At 40.5% G+C, this 14541-nt stretch overlaps 1 protein-coding gene across 1 annotated transcript in view; it reads left to right on the top strand.

Annotated features, from left to right (window-relative positions):
• Positions 1 to 1506: 1506 nt before the first annotated feature.
• The window catches only part of PRSS12 (serine protease 12), a 272750-nt gene continuing 259715 nt past the window's right edge, over positions 1507 to 14541 (top strand). The window contains exon 1 of the mRNA XM_077476813.1: positions 1507 to 3173. Within this exon, the coding sequence (XP_077332939.1) occupies positions 2750 to 3173 (424 nt within the window). The 5' untranslated portion in view covers positions 1507 to 2749. The remainder of the gene's footprint in view (positions 3174 to 14541) is intronic.

Below are 14541 nucleotides of genomic sequence, written 5' to 3'. Positions count from 1 at the left end.
ATACAGTATTTAAATATATTATAAAAAGTCCATCAAAATGTTTCCATTATTAGATGAGAATTGAAACAATTCTGAGATTAGTTTTTCTTCGATAAATCCTTATGAGTACTGAAATTCTAAATTTTTTGTACTTTATATTACGGCTAATTGGAACAGCCTAGCTGTGCGGCACTCTCTACACCCAGGTGCAAATCACCTTCATTATTAAAAACAGAGTGCTAATTTATTTTTGGATGAAGATGTACATTTGGAGTAAAAGACTTTAGCGCAAGATTTGGCAATCTTGTTCTCATTTTTCTTGGATGCTTATTTTGGTGGAACAATGGGAGCCCACCATTGATGTGATCTCCAGTAACAAATGTGTAACACAGTAGGAGCGACTCAATCTATTTTTGATGGATATATATATATATATATATATATATATATATATATATATATATATTATAAAACGAAACCAGGGTGGGACACTTCTGGATATATATATATACTGTATGTGCGTATATATATATATATATATATATATATATATATATATATATAAAAATAAAACTAAACCAGGATGGGACACTTCTGGATATACGTATACTGTATGTGTATATATATGTATAAATAAAACTAAACCAGGGTGGGACACTTCTGTATATATATATATATATATATATATATATATATATATATATATATATATATATATATATATAGAAAAATAAAACTAAACCAGGGTGGGACACTTCTGCTGTGTAGCCAATATCCTTATCATAAGGTTATGTGTGATCTCCTCCGTTTTCCACCAGACATGTATCAAAAAATTGGAGATGCAATCTCAGTCTGGCCAATATTTGCTTTTACATCAAATCTTCATGCACATTACAAGCAATATACGACTGCACAGTTTTGAACATAACCCTGTTCTTCAACACGCTTGATGAAGAACATGGTTTTGTTTTCGAACTGTGCAGGCGCTTATTGCTTGTAATATGCATGGAGATTTGAAGTAAAAGCAAATATTGCAAAGACTGAGATTGCATCTCCAATTTTTTAATATAAATATATATGTGCATATTTTCAAACCTGTATTAAAAATGTAAGGAGGAAATATTTTTTTTTTACATTTATTATTGTATGCATTTTACTTTATTATGTATGTATTTTACTTTGTTTTAAATATATGCTAATATGCACATTTTGAGACATTTACAATATATAAAAAAACAAAAAAACACTCTGCTGCACAGCTTGTCGCCGATAAGTTTCCCCCTAATGTTAGGCAATGGACTTCATATTATTTTGTTAACTCAGTAGCAAGCTGATATTGAAATATTTTTGATCAGGCCATTGGAATTTTTATTATGTCATACTATTTTTCTTACATCAACTCTAAAGTCAAACTCAAAGTAGTCTTTAATTGATTCTAGTTTCCCCTTGAGAGACAAAGACACCATAACCAAGTTTGGGTTCATCTTTATTTTTGTCACTTGCAGCGCGTAGAGAGATGACTGAAATCCTATCTTCATTGAAGCAGCTGACTAGCTGCACTCTGCCTGGATGCATGCTCCTTAAACCAGCTGGAGAGAGCAGACTCTTAGTAGAGCCACAGCCCACTGCTATTATTCCAGTAAGTGAACTAAGTGCCTTTCAATCAATATAACTGGGCAAAGCAAATTCTCGGGGAATAGCTGTCTGCATTAACAGCAGGAGAAGAAAGAACAGTGAAGAAAACATAAGATGAGCTGTTTAACGGGACACAAAACTTAAATCTCCAGCATCGTCTTGAGTCATCCTGGCAGTCCTGTTCACCTGCAGCTATTGAGCCTCATAGTTCAATGTCTGGAAAAACCTAAATGCATGAGTAGGTACTCTGCACATCTTTTTTCTTACTCGCCCAGGATTCTAATCCACTGTTTTGGAGGAAAATTCTAAGAAAAAAAAAGTTTTGGTACATTCACAGATTTCTGTGGGACAACCTTTCTTTCTTTTTCTCATTTTCTTCATCAATTTATAACAGTTACATTTTGCTAGAAAGCATTGGAAGCATTTACTGGAAACTTTTCCTTTAAAAAAACAACAAAAAACTGTACTGGAGCTTTGGTAGAAATGTCATTCGCATGTTTGATTGATACCCCGTACTTCCTTGAGTTAAGCCCCAATTATTGGAATGACATTGCTTGAAGGAAAAAAAAAAAAAAATATTTGCACCATCTGTCTCTAATTCTCTTTCTGAATTGTTGACATTGGAAAGTACATGCAGAACATGGCTTCATTTAACTTTGTTGTATAGTGCTGTAACTTTCAGATGCTTCATGCTGGCTCACATACCTTCGGCGCGATTCCTATGTAAAACTTGGCAATCCACGTGCACTGGAATTTGGAGACTTGTATTTTTTCAAGTGTAAACAAAAAGCCTAGGCTGAGGACACAGCTTTTTAGTGCCTTCTGAGGAATTCCTAATTGTCTCTGTGTTTCTCATAGAACTTCTTTCTGTTTCAGTAAGTAACCTAGCCCACATAGTCTCCTTTCTCCTCCTCCTCCTCCTTTACCAGCTTCTCCCTTTCCTCATCTAAGGATTGGTCTGTCTTTGTCAGCCCTGCTATACTCTGCTGACTTTTGCTGGGAAGACCTGCATTTTTCCTGCATGAATATGAAATGGGCTGGATGGGATTAGGGGGAAGTGGCAACTCCGCCTCCCCCATCAGATTCAGGACTAGATTAGTGGTGGAGATGGAACAAAACAGACAGTACTGGCAGCATGACAATAACCAGCTTGACTGTAGCTCTAATTTTAGGGAGCATTCCTATAGTGGGATGCTTTGATAAGTCTGCCAGCTCATCCCTTTATCATCTTCTCCAAAATCATCAGACACTTCGCAGGTCTCATCAACTTGCTCATCATCCCCCGCCTCAGCACCCCCTACCTGCCCACCAACATCATCACACTGGCTGCCCAAAGTACACAGGTCGAGAGGGCTCTATCGGTGACTTTATCAATGTTACCGAGTTTGGTGTCGATTGCCTAAACTGGCTGGAAATCCCCACTTACTTGGAAAGAACTCCAGGTAAAGGATTGGGGGACCACAACTTCTGCAGGAACCCGGATGGGAGGAGTAAACCTTGGTGCTTCTTCAGGAACAATCATGGTAGAGTGGACTGGGCATACTGCGACTGCAAACAAGGTAACTACTTTCTTTCAAAAAATTGCCATCTTTAATTTAAGATTGGAACATGCAGATTATATTTATACATTCTAATCATCTGATATTTATTTAATTAGAGAATTAACAAAAAATGATTTAATCATACTTGAAATTCATTTGAGAATATCAATAGCTGACTGCATGTTATGAACATTAGAGAAAATTGCCATCTTTAAATTAAGATTGGAATGTGCAGGTTGTGTTTACATATTCTAATCAATTGATATTTATTTAATTAGAGAATTAAAAAATGTATTTAATCATACTTGAAGTTAATTTCGAGAATATCAAGAAATGACTGCATGTTATAAACATTAGAGAAAAAGTTTGCACTGTCCAATTTGTGTTAAAGTAAAGTTTTAAACTATCAATTCCTGAAGTGTAAAGTTGTAGGCTATAGCCAGTTAAAAGTCTGTGATCCTGATGTTACAAAAGAAAAGAAAAGGTTTACCATGCCACAGATTAGTGTGACATATGTATGAAGACAAGTATGAAACTTTAGGATACATTCACATTTCTGAATCCACCAATCAGATTACAGATTACATGTTTAGCGTGCATAATCAAAAAGGAAAACAACTGATTGGTAGTCATGGATAATATCTTATTATTATTATTATTTGTATTATTATTATCTTAGTATTGTGACCCATAGTACACAAAAAAAAACTGCTCATATTATGAACATAACCTACTACAATGCTCTGCTACCCATACAGAATGAAGGTTGTTGTATATTTACAGGAGTATGCCAAATTAGTCAACCTTAAAGGGACTCTGGGATTGATTTACAAAAACTGGAGAGTGCAAAATCTGGTGCAGCTCTGCATAGAAACCAATCAGCTTCTAACTTCAGCTTGTTTAACTAAGCTTTGAAACAAAAGCAGAAGCTGATTGGTTTCTATACGAGACTGCACCAGATTTTGCATTCTCCAGTTTTAGTAAATCAACTCCACTGTTATGAAGCAAAAATCTTTGTGACATGGCCTTTATTTACCTCGCAGACCACATGCTAAACCTGGAACAGTGACATCACTTGTAGGATAGCTGAGTATGTTCTACTACAATGCAGCTAGCATGCAGCCCAGTAGTCACCTTATTACATGTTACAACTGAGGTTTCACACACAGGTATTTTGTGCACAGCTTCCATTTACAGACAAAATCTGTTCAGATGTGTGTCTGTGTTTACAGAGGAACTTTACCCTAACAGGGAAATTCCCCTTTAACACCCCCCCCCCCCACACACACTTTTAGAGTTTTTTTTGTGGCGGGGGGTCTAGTAGGTACTTTTAGCGGGTACCCGCTCCCACGTCTGATCTAACCACCTAGCCAATCAGAGCAGAAGTTTTCCCCCCTGCATGTAACTTTCTGGGGCATGCCACTGGTCCCAGGAGTCTACAGGTCCAGTCACAAAGCCCAATGAGACTTGAACATGTGCAGTGGGAAGCCACAAGAAGTTCCCTAAGTAAACGTGCTGGCACCAGGGAGCCGAAGAATGGCGATGAGGCGGCCTGGGGGGAGGAGGGGTACTGTATCCTTGGACAGGTGAGTGTTCTTTTTTAATAGTCAGCAGCTAACTGTTAACTTTTCATTTTTTTTTCTTAAGACTGAAGAACCAATTTAAAGTGAGCTCTTTTAGCTCAGAGAAATCTTATTCGGTGTTATCATTATTTATACATTCATTATCAGTCCCTGCTCTCTAGGAGCTTACAATCTAAGGTTCCTAGCTCACATATTATGGTAGACAGCAGACAAGACAATCAGCATGTTTTTAGAGTGTGGGAGGAAACTGGAGTATCCAAATGCAAGCACAAACAAACTCCATTCAGTCAGTGTCCTGGTTGGGATTTGAACCAATGACCTTAGTGCTGCAAGGCAGGAGTGCTCACCACTAAGCAGGGCCAGGACCAGGACCAGGGCCAGGGCCAGGGCCAGGGCCAGGGCCAGGGCCAGGGCCAGGGCCAGGACCAGGACCAGGACCAGGACCAGGACCAGGACCAGGACCAGGACCAGGACCAGGACCAGGACCAGGGCCTATTACATGTACTACTCTCTGAGATCTGTTCATCCTGTGTTGACAGTTTGACAAGCGTGTACAAATGCTAAAATATATGGGTAACCTGTATGAAAAAATGTTTTGGAAAAAAAGACGTAAATGTGCTGAAATAATGACTGAAGTAAAGCTTCTCCTATTCAGAATATAAACCTAATAGGCTTTTCCAGTAGAAAAAAGTAATCAGGGTGTACAAAGTGCAGCAATCCATAGCAACCAATCAGATTTCAGACTGCTGCGGTCAGTCCTGTTAGGAGAGGATTAGTTGCTGGCTGTGATGAGTTACTTCTCTTTGCACATCATGATTGTTCTTGCAGGGCTCTGCCGATAGTTTAAATAGTATATGTGGATAGACAATTGTGACCGTGTACAATCATATATTATGAATGAAAGCAGATGACGTCATCGATGATAAATAGGTCTGGTGATGGCGTCGTGTTTGAACTGTTATAACTTACATTACGTATATGATGTCTGCTTGACTGAAAAGTGCAAGACTTTTGGACTCATTCATTAGATATTCAGAGGACCTAAAAATGACAAAAACCCGTAGCAACCAGATAAATGTATTTTACCTGATAGGATTACTAAAATCTGAATTTTGTTTTTTTTCTAGAGGTCACCACACTTTGCACATTTCCATTGCCTTTAGCATTGCCTTTCTAAACATGTCGCTTTATGTTAGATGACTCATGTTAGATGTCTGTATAGCTGAGCATAGAGTGCTCAGACAGCCACTGAGTTTTTATTTTGAATAGAATTCTTTATTACTGTAAATGTGACCCAGTTTCCAGCAGTTGTAGGACACTTCATTATACTGGGACAGTTTTCTCACATTCATTTCACATTTTGCTTGTTCAAAAACAGTTTTCCAAAAACATGTTACGTATGGCTTTGCAAAAAATGTAAATATGTCTTTTCTTAGATTTGTGCAAACTTTTATAAAAGTTATAAAAAGATAATTTTGCATAAAAGTTTAAAATCTTCTTCATTGTGATGCCCTTCAAGCTGCTTTGCTAACAAATTGTGAAGCATACACAAACGTATATATTAATTGTTTTTTGTTTAATTGATTTAGTTGTGCTAAGATTTGAAGACACAATGGATACAGTGCGTTGAAAAAGTATTCATACCCTTGAAATTTTCCACATTTTGTCATGTTACAATCAAAAACATAAATGTATTTTATTGGGACTTTATGTGATAGACCAACACAAAGCGACACATAATTGTGAAGTGGAAGGAGAATGATAAATGGTTTTCAAAATTTTTTACAAATACATATCTGAATTGTGTGGCGTAGATTTGTATTCAGCCAGGATATACAAGTAAATGACGCTAAAATATAAAACAATAATCGACCATAATTTTCCAAAAATAAAACCAATAACACAGTGCTGGATGTATAGTTTACAGACTTAAAAGCACGACAATGCTATAGGTCCTTTACTAAGAAACTCAACGAAAATTGTTGACAATAGTGGACTTTTTAGGCATAAATATAGATATAACAAAAAGAGGGAAGATAAATTTAAAACAATTTTTATTTCTAAAAAGACAACAAACAAAATCTCAATGCCTCAGAGCATAATCCTTCACTGTCTAGCGTATTGCAAGTACATCACATTCTACATATATTCCCATAGGCATCCAACATAGGGACATCAAGGAATAAATAACCATCAGTACAGAAAATAATTTATATAGACAGTATATCACATAGGAATCAGCTCAGAGATACTCAAATGCTCTACATGTTTCGCGTTCACCATAACGCTTCATCAGGAGCTTATCATTTTTATTCCCTATGGATAGCCAGAAAAAGAAAAAGAGGCGTCTCTACAGGGATAAAGTAGTATTGTAGCCAGTGTATCATATATAGAGAAGCCCAAAAGGAAGCGAGAACTCCAGAAGTATAGGGCAGGAAAAAGGGAGAAGGTTTGTATAACCCGTAATCTTCCAGCTATTTCCCAATGGTTTGCAAACTGTCCTTGAGGTAGAGGGGGAGAAGAAAGCCAGCCCCCAATGCTCTCCTAGCTTCACACCAGGGCTGCTATAGGTCCATTCCATATGCACATGAATAGGCAATAAGCATAATATGGGTAAGGAAAGGAAAGGGGGGGTAAAGGCGGGGGGGGGGTTTAAGCACAGTCCACAAGCACGTCAGCCATCCGATGGAAACAGAAACCAAGTTCCCGGTAATACTAGAGAAAACAAAAAAGAGAGAGAGGCGCCTCTGGGTGCAGACTGTATAAAAGTTTCTTTAATATAAACAATAGTAGTAAAACTCACATTTCAGTGGTTAAAAACAGGCGGTCTATTGGGGGGGGGGGGGGGGAGAAGGCATCGGTGTAATCATTCCCTTATGATGTTAAGTCCTGGTAAATCTGTCTTTAGCTGGTCCCGGCAGTGCTGTTTTTTCCAGCCGGCAGCGATGGAGGGGCGTCCACACGAGGCTTGGAGCGCAAACAAGGTTTCAGGCGAGGGAAAATGACGTCAACGAACGTGCAACGCATTTCCTGAGCTTGCAGAGCTTGACAAAGGAGTGCAGCCGTCACACCATCCACGGCTCTGCCAGCTCAGGAAACGCGTTGCACGTTCGGTGACATCATTTCACCTCGCCCGAAGCCTTGTTTGCATTCCAAGCCTCATGCGGATGCCCCTCCATTGCTGCCGGCCGGAAAAGCTGAGGACAGACTCACCATCTGTCCACAGGAAAGCTATTAGTCATGCGCTCCACAAATCTGGTCTTTATGGAAAAGTAGCAAGAAGAAAGCCATTGTTGAAAGGCATAAGAAGTCCCGTTTTCAGTTTGCGAGAAGCCATATGGGGGACACAGCAAACATGTGGAAGAAGGTGCTCTGGTCAGATGAGACCAAAATGTAACTTTTTTGGGCAAAAAGTAAAATGCTATGTGTGGCAGAAAACTAACACTGCACATCACCCTGAACACACCACCCCCACCATGAAACATGGTAGTGGCAGCATCATGTTGTGGGGATGCTTTTAATCACCAGGGACAGGGAAGCTGGTCAGAATTGATGGGAAGATGGATGGAGCCAAATACAGGGCAATCTAATGCCGCATACACACGACCGGACTTTCTGTCAGACTAGGTCCAATGCAATCAGTTCGTCAGACAATCCGATCGTGTGTGGGCTAATCCGATCGTTTTTCACATAAAAAAATCAGAAGGACCTAGAAATAGAACATGTTTTAAATCTGTCCGATGGACTCAAGTCCTATCTGTAAAACCGTTCATCTGTATGCTGGTCCAACGGACCAAATACGACGCAAGGGAAGCTATTGGCTACTGGCTATTGAACTTCCTTTTTTAGTCCCGTCTTACGTGATCCCGTTCAAAACTAACAGACTTTCGAACGGACTTAGTCCGTTCGTGTGTGGGCAAGTCTGTTCGTTCGGAAGGTCCAGCGGAACTCCGCCGAAAGTCAGTCGGGAAGACCGTCGGACCTAGTCTGCCGAAAAGTCCAGTCGTGTGTGTATGCGGCATTAGAAGAAAACCTGTTATGCCCCGTACACACGAGAGGAATTAAGTCTGACAGACCTCCAAAGGAGTTCCGCCGGAGTTCCGCTGGAGTTCCGACGGAGTTCTGGCGGACTTTTCGACCGAACGGACTTGACCACACACCATCACACCAAACTCCGACGGAGTCGAACGTGATGACGTACGACTGGATTCGACGTAGGAAGTTCATAGACAGTAGAAAATAGCTGCCCTAGCGTCGGTTTTAGTCCGTCGGAGTAGCACACACACGAGCGGATTTTTCAAAAGGGGACCGGGTCCGGCGGAGTTCCGTCGGGAAAATTTAAAGCATGCTTCATTTCTAAAGTCCGTCAGACTTTAGCTTCGCTAAAGTCCGTTGCAGCCCACACACGATCGGATAGTCCGCCGGACTCAGTCCGTCGGAGTTTGGATGTCGAAAAGTCCGCTCGTGTGTACGGGGCATTAGAGTCTGCAAAAGACTTGAGACTGGGGTGGAGGTTCACCTTCCAGGAGGACAACGACCCTAAACATACAGCCAGAGCTACCATGGAATAGTTTAGATCAAAGCATATTCATGTGTTAGAATGTCTCAGTCAAAGTCCAGACCTAAATCCAATTGAGAATCTGTGGCAAGACTTGAAAATTGCTGTTCACAGACACTCTCCATCCAATCTGACAGAGCTTGAGCTATTTTACAAAGAAGAATGGGCAAACATTTCACTCTCTAGATGTGCAAAGCTGGTAGAAACATCCCCATAAAGAGTTGCAGCTGTAATTGCAGTGAAAGGTGGTTCTAGAAAGCATTGACCCAAGGGGGGCTGAATACAAATGTGCGCCACACTTTTCACATATTTATTTGTAAAAAAATGTGAAAACTATTTATCATTTTCCTTCCACTTTACAGTTAAGTGCCACTTTGTGTTGGTCTATCACATAAAATCCCAATAAAATACATTTACATTTTTGGTTGTAACATGACAAAATGTGGAAAATTTCAAGGGGTATGAATACTTTTTCAAGGCACTGTATGTGAAGAAAAAAGGATAGAATTTTTATTGTATTCTGGAAAAGGTTATAAATAAATCGGCCACCTGTTCAAAATATATATGTATAACTTTTTGATTTCCTATCCAAACTTGATCCCCATGTAATCCTGTCCATTTTCCATGGCCTCCTTTTTTTCCACACCTTTTGTAATTTTAGCAGATAGATATAAAACTTTCACATCTCTTGTCGTGATCACTTTAATCTTTTCATCTTCACTGTTCTAAAAATAAACTTTGAAGGTATATGAACCAGTGCAGATTTGATTGTAATCACCTTGGCGCTTGTCGTGGCATGGAAGCCTTTGCATAACAACTTACTTTTATTCAACCCATCATCACATTATCCTAATATCTTGCAACTTTTTTCTTCTACTTTTATATCTTTGTTTCCATTTAAAGTATGTTCCTAGAAAGCCTTGAACATATTGAATTCAGGATGAAAATCCACTGTAAACCTACAGTCACTGGCCACTTTATTAGGTACACCTGTTCAATTGCTTGGTAACCCAGATTTCTAGTCAGCCAATCACATGGCAGCAACTAAGTGCATTTAGGCATCTAGACATGGTGAAGAGGACTTGCTGAAGTTCAAACCAAGCATCAGAATGGGGAAGAAAGGGGATTTAAGTGACTTTGACCGTGGCATTGTTGTTGGTGCCAGACAGGCTGGTCTGAGTATTTCAAAGACTGCTGATCTACTAGGATTTCCACACAGAACCATCTCTGGACTTTACAGAGAATGGTCCAAAAAGAGAAAATATTCAGTGAGCGGCAGTTGTGTAGATGAAAATGCCTTATTGATGTCGGAGGTCAGAGGAGAATTTGCAGACTGATTCGAGATGATAACAACAGTAATATAAATGACCACTTGTTACAACCAAGGTATGCAGAATACCATCGCTGAACACACAACACATCGAACCTTGAAGCAAATAGGCTACAGCAGCAGAAGACCAGCACACTGGGTGGCACTCCTGTCAGCTAAGAACAGGAAACTGAGGCTACAATTCACACAGGCTCACCAAAATTGGACCATAGAAGATTGGAAAAATGTTGCCTGGTCTCGATTTCAGATGCAACATTCAGATGGTAGGGTCAGAATTTGAAGTAAACAACATGAAAGCATGGATCCATCCTGCCATGTATCAACAGCATAGGCTGGTGGTTTAATGGTGTGGGAGATATTTTCTTGCCACACTTTGGGCCCCTTAATACCAATTGAGCATTGTTTAAACACCATGGTTTACCTGAGTATTATTACTGACCATGTCCATCCCGTTATGACTAGTGTACCCATCTTCTGATGGCTACTTCCAGCAGGACAATGCACCATCTCACAAAGCTCAAATCATCTCAAACTGGTTTCTTGAACAGGACACTGACAAAAACTTCAATGGCCTCCACTGTCGCCAGATCTCAATCCAATAGAGCACCTTGGGAATGTGGTGGAATGGGAGATTTCCATCATGGATGTGCAGCCGACAAATCTGCAGCAACTGCGTAATGCTATCATGTCAATATGGACCAGGATCTCTGAGGAATGTTTCCAACACATTGTTGAATCTGTCATGGAGAATTAAGGCAGTTGTGAAGGCAAAAGGGGGTCCAACCTGTTACTAGCAAGGCGTACCTAATATAGTGGCCGGTGAGTGTATATATACATGCAATAATTTGTTTATTTTTTTAAAGTGGAACTAACCCTCCTATCTTTTTCAGCCATGGAAGCTGCTATCTTGGCCTCTGTTTGATCTCCAGCTGCCATGATGCTGCACATGTGATCAGTTATGACACCAGTGGGCAGCGCAACCAATGTGACACATAAATTCCCATCACTTGCCAAGGTTGTAGCTGTTTTTTTTAAACTGTTAAATCAGTGGATTAAGTTCCACTATAAGCTGTGAACCTGTGACCTCAACCAAAGCCCACAAAGATGCCATTTGGTGTTATAATGGACTAATACTACTGCTATTCATATATCAGAATTCTCTTATAACCAGCGTATTCTGGATGTTGCCAAGCACTCTCATTCACCCCAATGTATAGTCTGAGTGTATTTAGGTATATAAGCATGTTTTCCCTTGCACTGTGCAATACACTAAGCCAAACCATCCTACCACAAGTCCTTACATGCCTCCTCCGTGCGTGATGCCTATTTCCAGACTGGTAAAAAATCTGGTCCTAGGTTGCCTGGACCTGCACTAACATTGCATTTCCTTAAATAGGACGTTGCTCCTGCAGAGCAGGTATGCCCGGTTTAAGTCTATGGGACATCGGTATGTAGGAACAGGCAGCCCAATACTAGATTTTTACTGGGTGGGATGTTGACAATGCAGGAGGTAAGTAAGCTTAGTAGAGGGATGGTTCAGCTTAGCTTTTTTAGGTGGTTAGGGAAGAGGTCTGGGGAAACAATTACTGAACTTTTCTTAAACGCGGACCTTTATCCATCAATATGATCCTCTTCCCTCTGGGACCTGGCAGAGCCATGTGGTGTGTCTGCATATGCACAGGGGGTTTTGTGCTATTCTGTGCATGTGCAAACAGGCCACGTGGCTCTGCCAGGTCCCAATCTCGAGTCAACATTTGAGCACAATGACAAAAAAAGAGCTTTGGCCTGCAAGGAGGATAACCTCAGATTCTGTTACCTAGAAAGTATGTAGTCTTATGAATATGTATAATATATTTAAAAAGGGGAAAATAGCTACATACGGGTGAAGTTCCTCTTGAATGTGACCCCGTCAAAGTGCAAAATACCAGACTGCCAAGGAAATAGTTATTCACTGACTCAAATGCTGCATGCTCTTCCAGGCATGTGACTTTGTAAATAGATTCAATTTTAGTGGCTTACAACTAGTAACCACTGCCCTAAAGTGAACCTGATGTCAGACTTTAGACATTTGAGTATTTACTTATCCTTAAAGGAAAAGTCCAGCCTAAGCTTGCTTGGCCGGGCTTCTTCTAAGGGTCACAGGTGTGCATTTCGTTTTGCACTCCTGTGACCCGTTTTCATCATAGAGCAATCTGAAGTCTGCTCTCTGCTGACGTCACACAGATCAGTCCAGGCAAAGCATCATCCCGACTCTGGGAGTCTGGATCAGCCAGCTGCCTGGACTGATGGCCATCTCAGCCTCTCAGCGAGCCACTGAGAGGCTGAGATGACTGCTCTCGGCCCTTCCACAGCTCAGCGCTCCAATGAGTGTGGAGGAGCAGAGCAGGAGAGCTGCTGGCTGATAGCCAGCAGCTCTCTGCTCGAGGAGCTGGCTCGGTTCTCGGTTCTCAGTGCAGAGGCAGCGGGGGACAGATGCAGCATCAGTCCGATGCTGCATCCACCTAAATAAGTATGATTATGGGAAACATTTTTTTCCCATACTTCTCTTTTAACAAGCAGTGAATATGCTTTTAACACCCACTAACATATGTAGCTTGGGGCAATGTGGAGCAATTAATCCTCAAAGTTCACAGAAAAGGTTCTCCATATTAGCCCATCCTGCTCCACCATCCCTTCAGTGATTCAGCAGCTCAGCTTACCTTCCACCAGCCTCCCATTACTGACTCCACAGCCTTCCAATATCTAATGTAAACATGGAATAGAGGGTCTGGGAAGGACAGTTGGGTGGGCTCAGCTAATCAGAAAAAGACTAGAACAATTTCAGTACTTTTGTTGTGAACTTTGATGCTTAGCCACTTATATACCGATGCCATTTATAAAGTTAAGTCAGCTGCCTTTCTGTTTACACACCTACCTGAAAGTACTGCCCCCTTGCCCAACTACCTATTTCATGCATACAAAAAAATGCAGCGCTGTGTGATACTGAACCTTACAAATGCATACAGAGTGCCATAAACAATGAAAATCAATATCGCTAAAAAATGTAAGTGAATATAAAAAAAAAATTTTTTTGTGTAACAAGCAAGATCACAGTAAAAGAAATTTAGTATTATTCCATTATGAACTGTCCAAAAAAAAGAATTTTTTTCTCCCAATTTTCATCAATCCACAGAGACAAAAGTGCAAATTGGGATATTATTATACGTGTAACTGTCCAAAAAGTGATGATAATCCTGATCAAAAGAGGGTGACTTCACACACGTGCTCCCCCCCACTCACCTCCAACAGTGTGACTGCACACTTAAGTTTAGTCCACATAAGCAGTTGAACCACTCCTGGACTCTAAGTGAAACTGTCTCAGCAGGATCCCACAGGAAAATCCAGAGAAGTTGTCCTCAATTTTAAAACAAGAAAGAGGCTGGATAGTGCATTATTGCTAGTTTAAAAATGTATTTAGAAAACATAACATCAGGGTTCTTGCACATTTTTTTCCAGAACACCAAACTATAAAAGCATTTAGCATAGGATTCTTCTCCAAATGACTTCCAAATTTGTATGTGTCAGCAGCTTGTACAAACAAGCATGTATCCAAGCTCCTCCACTGTCCTGGCCCCTCCCTTAGATGTGAAGACACAGGGATAATCACGAGTCTTCCTCAGGGGAATCTGGATCCACTTCCAGTTTCGGGAAAATGTCACTTCCAGCGGAGACCGGAAGTGGTTAAAATTATTACTGCGCCATTAATGGGAGTAGTGTCATTGGGTGTAGTGGGTGGGACTTAATATATATATAAGACAGCCAGTCATCGACTCCAGAAGCTTCTGATGACGCCCAGTAGGAGGAGCGAAACTTGTCAAGCTAAGGAGACCTGTGACCATTGTTTGCACGCCAAGGCGGCGTTTCTCTGCACATTTT

The sequence above is a fragment of the Lithobates pipiens genome, unplaced genomic scaffold, assembly GCF_037356315.1.
Source record: "Lithobates pipiens isolate NorthernLeopardFrog02 unplaced genomic scaffold, aLitPip1_a1.2 Scaffold_13, whole genome shotgun sequence".
In the NCBI taxonomy this organism is placed as follows: domain Eukaryota; kingdom Metazoa; phylum Chordata; class Amphibia; order Anura; family Ranidae; genus Lithobates; species Lithobates pipiens.
Note: the sequence above shows the minus strand (reverse complement) of the source record. Positions and strands in the feature narration are given on the sequence as shown.